The sequence below is a fragment of the Mizuhopecten yessoensis genome, unplaced genomic scaffold (genome assembly GCF_002113885.1).
Source record: "Mizuhopecten yessoensis strain PY_sf001 unplaced genomic scaffold, ASM211388v2 scaffold4743, whole genome shotgun sequence".
Lineage (NCBI taxonomy): Eukaryota > Metazoa > Mollusca > Bivalvia > Pectinida > Pectinidae > Mizuhopecten > Mizuhopecten yessoensis.
This window is the reverse complement of record NW_018405699.1, coordinates 15570-28839: the sequence shown is the minus strand read 5'-3', so window position 1 is coordinate 28839 and position 13270 is coordinate 15570. Positions and strand designations below refer to the sequence as shown.

Here is a 13270-nt window from a genome sequence, read left to right as displayed (position 1 = left end):
TAAATTAAACGTGTATTTTCTCCAATATATCTACCTGGAATAAAACCAGTTTGACTGTTGCTAATTAATTTAGTTATTATAGTTTTGAGTCTTTCTGCTATCGTGCCGGATGCCATCTTATAAATAGTATTGAGAAGTGTGATGGGACGCCAATTTTTTAGTTTATTACGGGGTTTGTCGCCTTTTGGGATGCATGTTATAATTCCTTGTTTTTGAGTGACTGACATTTCTGAAACTGAATAACCAAAATTAATTGACCTGACAATGAAATGCCCAAGTTGTTTCCAAAATACTTTAAAAAATTCAACAGAGAAGCCGTCAGAACCAGGACTTTTATTATCCTTCATTTTCATTAGTGTTTTTGCCATTTCAGATATAGTTATTTGTCCTTCTAATGATAATGATTCCAGGGGAGATAATTTAGGTATATCATATGGATTAAACAAGTCCTCTAAGTTTACATCCTGTATAGCAGTATTTCTTTTGTACAAATTTTCATAAAAAANTCACTGTTCAAATGTTTGTACAATCTGATTCGACATTTGAGGACGTTTTATACTTTTTATACATTTATCGGTGAACTGTCATGGAATGATATTTACATAATGTTTTATTGTACCACGAGGTCAAGTGTTCATCATGTACTATATCCTCGTGTTACAACCCCATCACGTGTACGGTACCGTCTCCACCCCCGATCCACACGTTACCACACGTGTCCACACCCACCGCTGTAGGTTTGATCACTCCACATTTCTGGTCCAGGAGACACACAACTTGTGTACCGTCTCTCGGTAAGACATACACCTGATTGTTCTTGTAGTCTGGTACAAAGACTCTATCGTACTTATCACATGACATCTTACAGAGTTGCTTACTACCGACCTTTTGATCGTTGTCGAGTTCACCAGTCCATGTCTGTATGGCGGTACCAGATTCGTCTGTTATCTTTATATTCCTATCAGTCCGGCTCTCTCTGATTGCTTGAACTACACACATACGTCGCGATGACAAACAGACAACATACCTTATAGTTTCTGATCCAATAATGACCTTCCTTATAACCGTGCCTGACTGATTCAGTACCACTATGTCTGATGTACCTGTACTAACAAACACCTCGCCCCTCTCGTTGATGCTGATGTCACGTGGTTCATGTGGCTTGATGTCAGCAAATGTTGTTACTTGTTTGTTGATTAGTGATAGTTTATATATAAATGTACTAAATGGATAACTGGTCATAAGTATGTCTGTTGTCCCAACCATGGTGATCATGAACGGACAGAAGTCCAGCTTTACTGTCTCTGAGACCACACCCTCCCTATTAACCAGTACCAGACCCTGGTACTTGTGTATTGATAGCCACGCCTGACTGTCGTCGACTGGACATATACCGTTTATTTGATGTTTTGGAGTAACAGCAAACTTTGAGAGACGATGAACGCGTTTACTGTTGCTGTCTGTCTTCTCGTACTGGTTCTCGTGGTGTAATTCACCTAACATTTCCGTCAACAGGACGCGGTCGATACTTCCGGTAACAAAGCTTGGTTGTTTTGGTGAAACATATTTCACATTAACGTCATACAGGGGCAGAGTTGTCCTCAAAGTCCTTTCTGTTTCAAACAAGGATACACTTGCTATATTTGTCATTTCCGCTTGTTCAAGCAGGCGCGTCAGTTCTTCGACTTTTTTCTCTGATCGTTGACAATCTGTCTTGTGCATGGTCGATTCTTCTTTTTCTAAAGCCGATAATTCTGCAAGTATTGCATCAGCGATATAATCTACTTCTGCCTTTAACTTTGTCCTTTGAGAGTTCACCTCTATCCTCATTGTATCAATGTTGTCGTTGAACCCTTCGTTAAAACGATGTTGCTCTGATGTCTCGTTCTTGAACTGTTCTATTTTAACAGAAATTGTTGTGATATGTTCTTTCAGATGTTGCTTTTTAATGGAAAATTCGTCTTCGAAATGTTTCCAGTCGTGGTGTTTGTGAGTTTTAGATAAACACATCGAACAAATCAACAGGTTGCAGTCTGAACAATAGAGATCACATAATTTACCGGGATGTATTTTACATACCTCTGGTATAGGCTTGTCGCTCTGGCGGTTAGCCTTCCCTATCGATACCACGTCATCGTTTTGAGTTTTCTTTCCGCGTGTATGAGTTTCCGTACACCAATCACATAAATTCTCCTGGCAATCGTTGCAATACCAACGTACCCCGTCTTCACTGTCACACAAAGCACACGTGTAGGTAACGAGATCCTGGGCACGCCGTACGGATATGTTACTTGCCATGATGTTGGTACTTTAGTGAGTTTGAAGGAATAATTTGCCTACAAACTGTGAACTGCCACCATTTGTTATGTCGGTACAACTTTATCTATACGCCTCCTTGTTACGGGTATATCACGCTATTTTACCGACAGGCAGTATAAAGTCCCGGACTCCTGGCGTTAGGACAGAAAACCCTATCTTGCTATCGTACGTTATCATTTATGTAAATGTAATTGTAATTGACAATGACCGAGATTGAGGTCATTCTCTAACTTAAACCAATGTCCTCCTTTGTTTAAATAAATATCACTATGAAAATAAATACCAATCGCCACGGTTCACCAATCACGCACACTTTGCAAGGTGTGGAACGGCATAACTCCTTCCCGGAAACAGCCGAGATGTTAGATTGCATTTCACACTGAATAAAATGTATACCCTAAATAATCAATTACTGAAAGGGTACCACTGCATCAGTAGTTATGGTAATGAAGATTGATATGTCTGAGCTGAATTTAGTTTTCGAAGGGCAGTGTATAGGTCTCGAGATCGATCCCTATAACTTTTGTTCATTTTTGTTTTACAACAATTCTTTTTGTGGAAAACTTTTCTAGAATAGGACATTTTTGATGATAGCATACAAGCAAGGGTTTATATTGATCTTCAATTATGGATGCAAAACTGCATAACTGACTTCAGCCTCATATCTATGGTAATAGGGCATATCCTACACATTTACATTTATTTAGTCTTTGATTTGTGTGTGAATGTTTTGAGGTAATTTAGCAGTGAAACATTGGAAACTTTCATCCTATTTTTATCTTGCCGATCTGATTGAATTGTTAAATTACGAATAGAAACATAGCTATGTTATGAATTTCGAATGGTGATATGTTATAAAATGATTTTTTGGAAATAATAACTTAAGCAACTTACAAGTTCAATAAGAATTTTTGAAAAAAGAAATTTGCTTCAGATGAAAAACTAACCCCATCCCCCGCCAACACCAACCCATTCAATTGCAAGTAGAAAAGCACGTGTTGGTCACGTGTCTTGTAATATCTCTCAATTACCAAATTTTCTGCAACATTTATACTGTAATATAGCTAAACAAGTTATCCGTATTATAGAATTATCACTCTCAAACCGACCCGGATTATTTTAACGACAGATTATATGAAAACATACCAAGGTATTTGTCGATATTTCAATGTTACATTTTTCTGTTTGGTGATTTCAAGAATGCATAAACATACGATTATTCATACGTATTAAAATTAAATATAACTAAGATTAAATTCCTGAATATGAATAAGGATTGTGAAAAAAACACTTTATGCCAAATTCTTCTACTGTGTTATGCAGTAGGTTTTTAAAAGAAAATAAATATGATAGTGATTTGCTCTGATAAAAATTAATACGGCGAGATATAAACTTAATCCTTTGTCCAATTTCATATCGTATATAAAAACTTCTTTACAACAATTATGAAACAACTTTTTACAACTTATACTAATCACTCTTGTTTGGCATACGGGGGGTCTAAATGTGGGAAGAAACCAGAGTACCCGGAGAAAACCCACTTGATCGGGCAGGTGACCCCATACTTTTTCACAATCGATCGGTGAATCGAACCCCGGTCGTATTGGTGTAAGGGCCAGTGTGCTATCCACTGCGCCATCCGACCACCCGATTCCATATCTTAACTCCGGTAAACCATTAGAGCTCGAGGAGTCTTTAAAATTGTGATTATAAAATGAAAATATGTTATTAATGTAAAGATTGATTGAAAAAAGTAACGTTTACTCAGGATACTTACCGACGGGAAAGAGTTTGAAGATATGTTGATCCACTAAATACTATATAAGTTATCAATGACGTCTACAATGAACCTGTATCAGATACGAAACCAGATTATCTCATTAGGACACTGATGTCTCTACTCTATCACACAAATTCAATGCAAACCCTTTGTATTCCATATAGAGCAGAATCAAATATCATACATCATTCGGCGAATCTAGCTCAGACACAGGTATAGGTAAACTTTTCAGATAATATACCCTAAGTTTCCCATAAAGATCCCCGTCCGACTGGCAAAACCGCTATTGGAACAGTGTACTTTAACAAATAAATATTGAAAAGAAATCTATGTATGAACGAACGATATTTGAAATGAATAAAAGATACGTTTACAAGTAAAATAACAATGATATTACTGTATTGTATATTTTTAAATGGCTTAAAGTTATCTGTGATTGAATTAAAGATATTGTTAGGTAATAGATATATTTCATATATTTAGGTTCATAATTATAAGATACATCTGTTATAAGATATTTCCTAATTATTTAAGATATCTTCTGTGAAGAATTTAATGTTGGCTTATCACACTCCCGGGGAAAAAACGAAAGCTGGGACGAAATTATAGTTATTGAAGAGAGGTTAACCTCTAGTGTAAATTGAAGATTATACGACAGGAAACCCTGATTTGCTTTTCATTGGTGACAAAAAACAAATCTATACTTGGAACAGACCGGAGAACGAGAGAATCAACTGTGAGGACGGGTGTATCACGTGACTTGACGGACACACAAGACAATGTCCCGGACGCCTGGCGTTAGGCCAACAATAGTCTAACTGAAAGACAGATCTTGCTATCATATGTTACCATCATTACATGTGTGTATAGGTCATACTGTTATGTTGTACATTTAAGTTGTGATTTGAACTCGAGTAATATGCTTTCGACCAAGCATTAAAACACAGTGTTCTCGTGTCAGTGTGTAGACTACCTACTAAAAGTTAATTACCAGTTTTTATGAAGACTTTACGGTATTTTCAAATTAAAATGTAGGTATTTTGACAGCTTACCTGATATTTATCAAAAGATAAAACAATTGTTCACAGAAAGAGAGAGAGAGAGAGGAGAGAGATATTTAAATATGTATCAATATGTTCCACTTTGAATGGGAAATGGGGAATGATAACAGGAACAGAAGGAGAGCTCTTTCCGTTTCAGGAATTATTGAAGTGTACGTAAAGGCTAGTCAGTCTAGTATTATGTAATATGATAAGTGTTATGCAGACAGACACATCCTGAAACCCTTTATAATCTAAGCTTTAAATGTAGCTCAAACAACAAGTCGATTTGCATAAAGTATCAACATAAGATTGGGGTATACAGTAAGTTATGACGGGTTCGCTCCCCTTGTTCGAGTCCTTTACACATCATTCAGCAATGAATTGTACTGAGTGGAGTTTACACGTCTTTAAATTCTGAGAGGTAATTACGTCAACACTGATCTACCTAGCATACTCAGATGCATTATGGGATTAATGAAATACTAACGAAAACTAAGTACCATTTACAAATATATAACACAGTAATGACTATATTCTAGTGACATATGTTAATGACAGTTGTAAAAAACTATTTGTGCACCAATGATTGGAACAATGTACGACTTGTCACCTAGGACTGATGATAATGACGAGATCTTTAAAATACCAGCAAGTCTGTGGTGATAATATAGTGTACCGTTACCGATTACAGTATCGGTCAGTGAGCCAAATGATATTCTATGGAAATTAGACATTGTTTGTCATTGACGAATTCAGCCTGAGAGTTATGAGCTCCCTTCCAAATTGTAATAATATCCCTAAATTCTGTAATGTTTATAGGTCCCCACTACCTACACACATATTATATGCCCAAATGTCGTAGATTTATAACGTCACTTAGTTAATGTAGCCTGGTTGTATTCCTGCCTAGCGGTTAATATATTCCAGAGGTCAGTATGTAAAAGTGATAATCATTTCATGTATGTCTGAATAAGAACGTTCTTTGAAATATTAAATACTATCTAAATACATTGATGATATTATTGATTGAATTATTGTCCTCACAGTATACCCCACCCCCCTCACACACACATACACCCAAATGTCGTAGCTCTATGACGTCATTTATTTAATGTAGACTGGTTATATGTATGCCCAGCTGTTAATGTTCCAGAAGTCGTGTGTAAAATTGATAAGTACTTCATATATATTTGAATCAGCATTTACTTTGAAATATGAAATATGAATAAAATACAGTACATTTCTTTTTATTGAATGTTTGATGTTTTTCTTTCATTACTATGTAACATGCATGATATAAATAAACATTTTCGTACCAAACCAAAGAGCACAACTTAACCTTTTGTCGTTCATTGTTGTGTCGGTTTAAACTATGCGAATGTTTTGAGTGTCATTTACTCGGGTTTTATAGTCAAAATCCAGCTATAGACATATACTGTAGTGTCCCCAGGTTGGAAATGAAACTTATATAGATAAGAAAATCTATTGGCGATAGGTGTATTCTATTTCACATACAAAAAAAAAAAATCCTTTTATATCTTCCTCATAGTTTTGTCAATTTTATTTTAAAAAGGAAGTCAGCATTTTTCCAATAGACATAGCGAAAACATGACCGAGGTACACCTGGTTGTTACTGAAGTCTGGTACAAAGACTCTGTCGTACTTATCACATGACATCTCACAGAGGCACATACTACCGACCTTTTGGCCGTTGTCGAGTTCAGATTTAGGTCTGATTATTCCCTGATGCCATTATAATATTTGTTATGGTTGGACCACACATACATGTAGGTACCTTTAGTAGGCCTGGTCACAGGGGCATGGGCATTGCTCACTATATATATATATATATATGCACTGTGTCGCGTCACTTAGCATACCTTTGGTATTTTCCTAAATACAGATAAGGTGTTTGATGTCTGCTAAGTGAGATTTGGTGTCAGGTATAGAACAGTAAGATTTAATTACAGGTAAACTATAGTCTGAAGTATAAAACGTATACATACACTGTACAAATTTCCACACACAGGTACCACTATAGTTATCCCAGTCACAGGGTCCTAATAATTGATCACTTTTGGTATGTGTGGATCCACCCTGATAAAACGTACCTCTAATAAGCCGGTCACAGGGGCATAAGAATTGATCGCATTCGGTATGTGTGGACCCACCCTGATAATAAGTATCTTTAATTAGCCCGGTCACAGGGTTCTAAGAATTGATCACTTTCAGTATGTGTGTACCTACCCTGATAATAAGTACCTCTCATTAGCCGGTCACAGGGGCCTGATAATTGATCACTTTCGGTATGCCTCGAATTAGCCTGTCACAAGGGCCTGAAAATTAATTACTTTCAGTATGTGTGGACCCACGCCGATAATAAGTTCCTCGAATTAGCCGGTCACAAGGGCCTGAATTGATCACTTTCAGTATGTGTGTACCCACCCTGATAATTAGTATAGGTATGTTTGTATATGTACATATCCCGATGTCTTGTTTTATGGTTGGTCCACACATCGGGTTATCTTGTTAACCCGGCCACAGGGGCCTGAGTATTCATCACAGTAGTGTATTCAGATATATCCCGATGTATAGAAAGTGTCAACGAATATTAAAACGTCACCCCCCCNAAAGTGTCAACGAATATTAACGTCATCCCCCCGATAGTGGTTTATATAGATGGAATAGAAGTCTCGGGAAGTCTATAACTAAACCTCACCTTATTTTTCACCCCGCAAAATCATTTTTTGTTGATTTATAGAAGAAAATCTTATTGTTGAAAACTGGATAGTTTTTTTCTTCTGCTTTTGCAAAATGCAAAATAACGATTATGACAGGAAAGGAATTTAACATAACAAAACCCCTCTTATGTACAAAATACATTATGAATAACCTAGCCTATTATCAGATTTCCAGATACCCATAAATAGTTCAAACAAACAAATACACAGCGGTAATACAATGGGAGCTTTTATTCAGTGTTATATCTATACATGTCTGTTTAAAGGTTATAACAATGTAAATACAAATCAAAATGTATCAGTCATTCTTGTTACATTTCAATACTACAAGGTATAAAACAACTCAACCAAACCTGTATCACCTTACATTTACCGGTCGATTGCATTTTGTAAACATCTGTGTTACACACTTTGATCAATAGTTGTTAGATAATCATAATAGTTAAACATTCATGCATGGGTAGAATAAAAAGCAAAAACATATATATGTTTCCTGTTTCATGTTTGAAAACAAATGAGGATAGGTGATTGAAGTCATTTTTTTATTTAGCATAGTGATTTTTACTTTAGCATTGCTTTCTTTAGATTGCAAAAGAAAAAGAAAAAAATGTTAGGGTAAGCACAACATATAGGGTAGGTAACAGGAAATAAACATATGTTTCTTTGGTCTTAGAAAAGTATTCAAATCTAAAGCCAATTAAGATAATGTATTTAGATGTTTATGTCATTTGGAATCGATTTTTTTTCGAGAAACAAACCATAAAGATACATTTTATACAAAGCACTCATAAATATTGATATTGTGTTTGTTTCCCTCTCCGCCTGTCACTCTATCTCTGACTGTCTGTCTCAAATGTTTTCTATTTCTCCCTCTCTCTTTCTCTCCTAGATCTGTCTCACACTCAATCTTTCTCCGTCATAATATGAAATGAAATAATTCAAAACGAAAGACAAACTTCAAAATCACACACAACAAAGGTCAAGATCACTTATTCATTTGTTGATTAGTTCAATGATCATACAGTGTCGGTTGGTATAAACAATCTAGTTACTTATGTTTGTCAGATTACCACGGTCATGTTACACTAATACATTCACTGTTCAAATGTTTGTACAATCTGAATCGATATTTGAGGATATTTTATACTTCATTTATCGGTGAACTCTCGTGGAATGATATCTACATAATGTTTTATTGTACGACGAGGTCAAGTGTTCATCATGTACTATATCCTCGTGTTACAGTCCCATTACGTGTACGGTACCATCATAACACCCGACCCACACGTTCCCACACGTGTCCACACCCACCGCTGTAGGTTCCAACTCTCCATGTCTCTGGTCCAAGAGACACACAGCTTGTTTACCGTCTCTCGGTAAGATGTACACCTGATTGTTCTTGTAATCTGGTACAAAAACTCTATCGCGCTTATCAAATGACATCTTACAGAGTTGCATACTACCGACCTTTTGTCCGTTGTCGAGTTCACCAGTCCATGTCTGTATGACGGTACCTGACTCGTCTGTTATATTTATGTTCCTATCAGTCCAGCTTCCTCCGATTGTTTGAACTACACACAATCGTCCCGATGACAAGCAGACAACGTACCTTATTATTTCTGATCCAATACTGACCTTCCGTATAACCGTACCTGACTGATTCAGTACCACTATGTCTGGTGTGTCTGTACTAACAAACACCTCGTCCTTCTCGTTAATACTGATGTCCCGTGCTTTATGTGGCCTGATGTCAGCAAATGTTGTCACTTGTTTGTTGTGTAGTGATAGTTTGTATACAAATGTACAAATTGGATTACTGGTCATAAGTATGTCTTTTGTGCCGACCATGGGGATCATGTACGGACAGAAGTCCAGTTTTACTGTCTCTTTGACCACACCATCCCTGTTAACCAGTACCAGACCCTGGTATTGGTGTATTGATAACCACGCGTGACTGTCGTCGACTGGGCATATACCGTATAATGTATTTTGTGGAGTAACAGTAAACTTAGAGAGACGTTGAACGTGTTTACTGTCGATGTCTGTCTTCTCGTACTGGTTCTCGTGGTGTAATTCACCTAACATTTCCGTCAACAGGACGCGGTCGGTACTTCCGGTAACAAAGCTTGGTTGTTTTGGTGAAACATATTTCACATTAACGTCATACAGGGGCAGAGTTGTCCTCAATGACCTTTCTGTTTCAAACAAGGATACGCTTGATGTATTCGTCATTTCCGCTTGTTCAAGCAGACCCGTCAGTTCTTCGACTTTTTTCTCTGATCGCTGACAATCTGTCTTGTGCATGGTTGATTCTCCTTTTTCTAAAGCTGATAATTCAGCGAGTATTGCATCAGCGATAGAATCTACTTCTGCCTTTAACTTCGTCCTTTGAGTGTTCACCTCTTTCCTCATTGTATCAATGTTGTCGTTGAACCCTTCGTTAACACGATGTCGCTCTGATGTCTCGTTCTTGAAATGTTCTATTTTAACAGAAATTGCTGTCATATGTTCTTTGAGATGTTGCTTTTTAATGGAAAATTCGTCTTCAAAATGTTTCCAGTTGTGGTGTTTATGAGTTTTAGATAAACACATCGAACAAATCAACAGGTTGCAGTCCGAACAATAAAGATCACACAGTTTACCGGAGTGTAGTTTACATACCTCTGGTACAGGCTTGTCGCCCTGGCGGTTAGCCTCCCCTATCGCCACGACGTCGTCGCTTTTAGTTTTCCTTCCGCGTATATGGGTTTCCTTACACCGGTCACATAAATTCTCCTGACAATCGTTGCAATACCATCGTACCCCGTCTTCACTGTCACACAAAGCACACGTGTAGGTAACGGGTTCCTGGGCACGCCGTACGGACCTGTTACTTGCCATGGTGTTGGTACTTTAGTGAGTTTGAAGGAATAATTTGCCTACAGACTGTTAACTGCCACCATTTTGTTTCTGTGTCGGTACAACTTGAACTATACACTTCCTTGTTACGAGTATATCACGTGATTTTACCGACAGTCAGTATAATGTCCCGGACTCCTGGCGTTCGGCCGAAAATAGACAGAGCTATCATACGTCACCATCATTCACTACATGTGTGTATATGATTTACACTGTAAATGTGTTTTATGTAGCACATTTTAGTTGTGATTTTTACTTGAGTTGTGCCCCTTCGATCAAGCATTAGAACTATCGAAACAGAATGACAAGTGTTCTCATGACGCTGTATCAGTTATAATTAAGGTTGTACAGCATTCTAAAAAGCGAGAGAGAGAGAGAGAGAGAGAGAGAGAGAGAGAGAGATGGGGACACAGGGAGAGAGAGATGGAAGGAGGAAGCCATTAACATCTGTCATTACTCACACGACTTCAAACTATAAAAGTACTGTATAACAAACCGACAAAATCTGTTTACAAACAAATTGGAATTGCATGTGTATCGATATGTTCCGCTGTGAACGGGGTAATATAACTGACACAAGAATCAGGGAGGTCTTTCGGTTCAGAAGTTATTGAAGTGTACATAAAGGCTGGTCAGAATGGTAATATGTAAAGCGATACGTGTTATGTAGACAGACTCGTCCTGAAATCATTTATCTACAATGTAGCAATACACAATATATAGCACAAATAACATACAAATTGATTCAACACAATATTGGCGTATACAGTAAGTTATGACGAGTTCGCTCCCCTTGTTCGAGTCCTTTACACAATATTCAGCTATGAATTGTACTGAGTGGAGTTAACACGACTATAAAGTCTGACAGGTAACGTCAACTCTGATCTACCTGGTGCACTCAGATACATTATGGGATTTATGAAGTATTTAACACAGTAATGATTATGTTCAAGTGTGAAACATTTATGACACTTGTTGAATGCGAGAGATACAACTTTCTGTGCCCGTATGATTGGAGCAATATACGACTTGTAACCTATTACTGATGAAAATTACGGGATCCTTATGATACAAGTCTCAGATCTGTGTCGATAATAATTTGTAATTTTACCGATTAAAGGATCTCTCAGAGAGCCAAATGATATCCTATGGAAAGTGGACAATGATGTAATGGAACATCCATTATATCATTGACGATATCAGACTGAAAGTTTAGAGTATATAGCCCCCCCCCNACTTTTTTGCATGCCTATCGGTTGATATGTTCCAGGATTCAGTATGTAAAAGTGATAATTATATATTGAAAATTGAATTACGGTACTTTACTTTGATTGTTTGAATTAATGCAGAAGTATTTGCACAATTTGTCAAATCATTTTTTATTCATCACTATTTAATACACGCATGGTATAATTAACTGTCTCGTGTCAAGTTAAAAGCCACAGATTTACCTTTCGTCTACTACTTTGTCTGTTTAAGATATGCGAACATATTACAGATTCTTTTTACGGAGATTTATTGTTTAATTTTAATGGGCTTTTTCTTTCTTTTTTGTTTGTTTGGAGACATCTAAAAGGTTAAACGATTTGACCATACATTGTAAAAAGTAAATTAAGACCCCTCTTACTTGAAGGCACGGTATTCTAGTGGTATGACGCCGGGTTCGTGACCGAAGGGTTGCGGGTTCGAGTCACGTCGAGGCACTGTATAGTATCATTGAACAAGATATTTTACTCCGCTTGGTCCAGACTACGCAGCTGTAAATGAGTACGTGGTTGGGCAGTGCTAGAATTGTTGAATGTTAGACGTGAGTGCCGAAATGGCAGCACCGGCTGTATGCTCTCTAGGGAGTTGAGAAAGATATAGGCCGGTTGCAAAGGCTCGAAAACCACGGATAATAATTTGTGAACCGCTTTGAGACTACCTACGAACTAGGTTGTGATAGAGCGGTAAATAAGAGCCTACAATTACAATAATTATTATTTATTGATCTAAGACATCAACAGTTATGCGTTTTAACTGCGGATTATTTTTACAGTGTTTATGACAAATATACATAACCTTAGCTGATGATAGGATGTCAAACCCTATGAAACCAAGCCAATTCCAATGTGACCACGTCCTTAAATAACCTTAGCTGTTGATAGGATGTTAAACCCAATGAAACCAAGCCAATTCCAATGTGACCGCGTCCTTAAATAACCTTAGCTGATGATAGGATGTAAACCCCAATGAAACCAAGCCAATTCCCATGTGACCACGTCCTAAAATAACCTTAGCTGATGATAGGATGTAAACCCCAATGAAACCAAGCCAATTCCAATGTGACCACGTCCTTAAATAACCTTAGCTAAGGATAGGATGTTAAACCCTATGAAACCAAACCAAATCCAATGTGACCACGTCCTTAAATAACCTTAGCTAATGATAGGATGTTAAACCCTATGAAACCAAGCCAATTCCCATGTGACCACGTCCTTAAATAACCT

General features: G+C 37.2%; 2 protein-coding genes across 2 annotated transcripts; both read right to left on the bottom strand.

Moving 5' to 3' along the window:
* Positions 1-504: 504 nt before the first annotated feature.
* LOC110449642 lies at positions 505-2422 on the bottom strand. Its single transcript, XM_021496627.1, has one exon. It carries the CDS (start codon positions 2296-2298, stop codon positions 658-660), a length of 1641 nt encoding a protein of 546 aa, XP_021352302.1. The 5' UTR covers positions 2299-2422; the 3' UTR covers positions 505-657.
* A 5677-nt stretch (positions 2423-8099) lies between these two features.
* Positions 8100-10919, bottom strand: LOC110449641. Its single transcript, XM_021496626.1, has one exon. The coding sequence runs from the start codon at positions 10761-10763 to the stop codon at positions 9123-9125; it is 1641 nt and encodes a 546-aa protein (XP_021352301.1). The 5' UTR covers positions 10764-10919; the 3' UTR covers positions 8100-9122.
* Positions 10920-13270: the final 2351 nt, after the last annotated feature.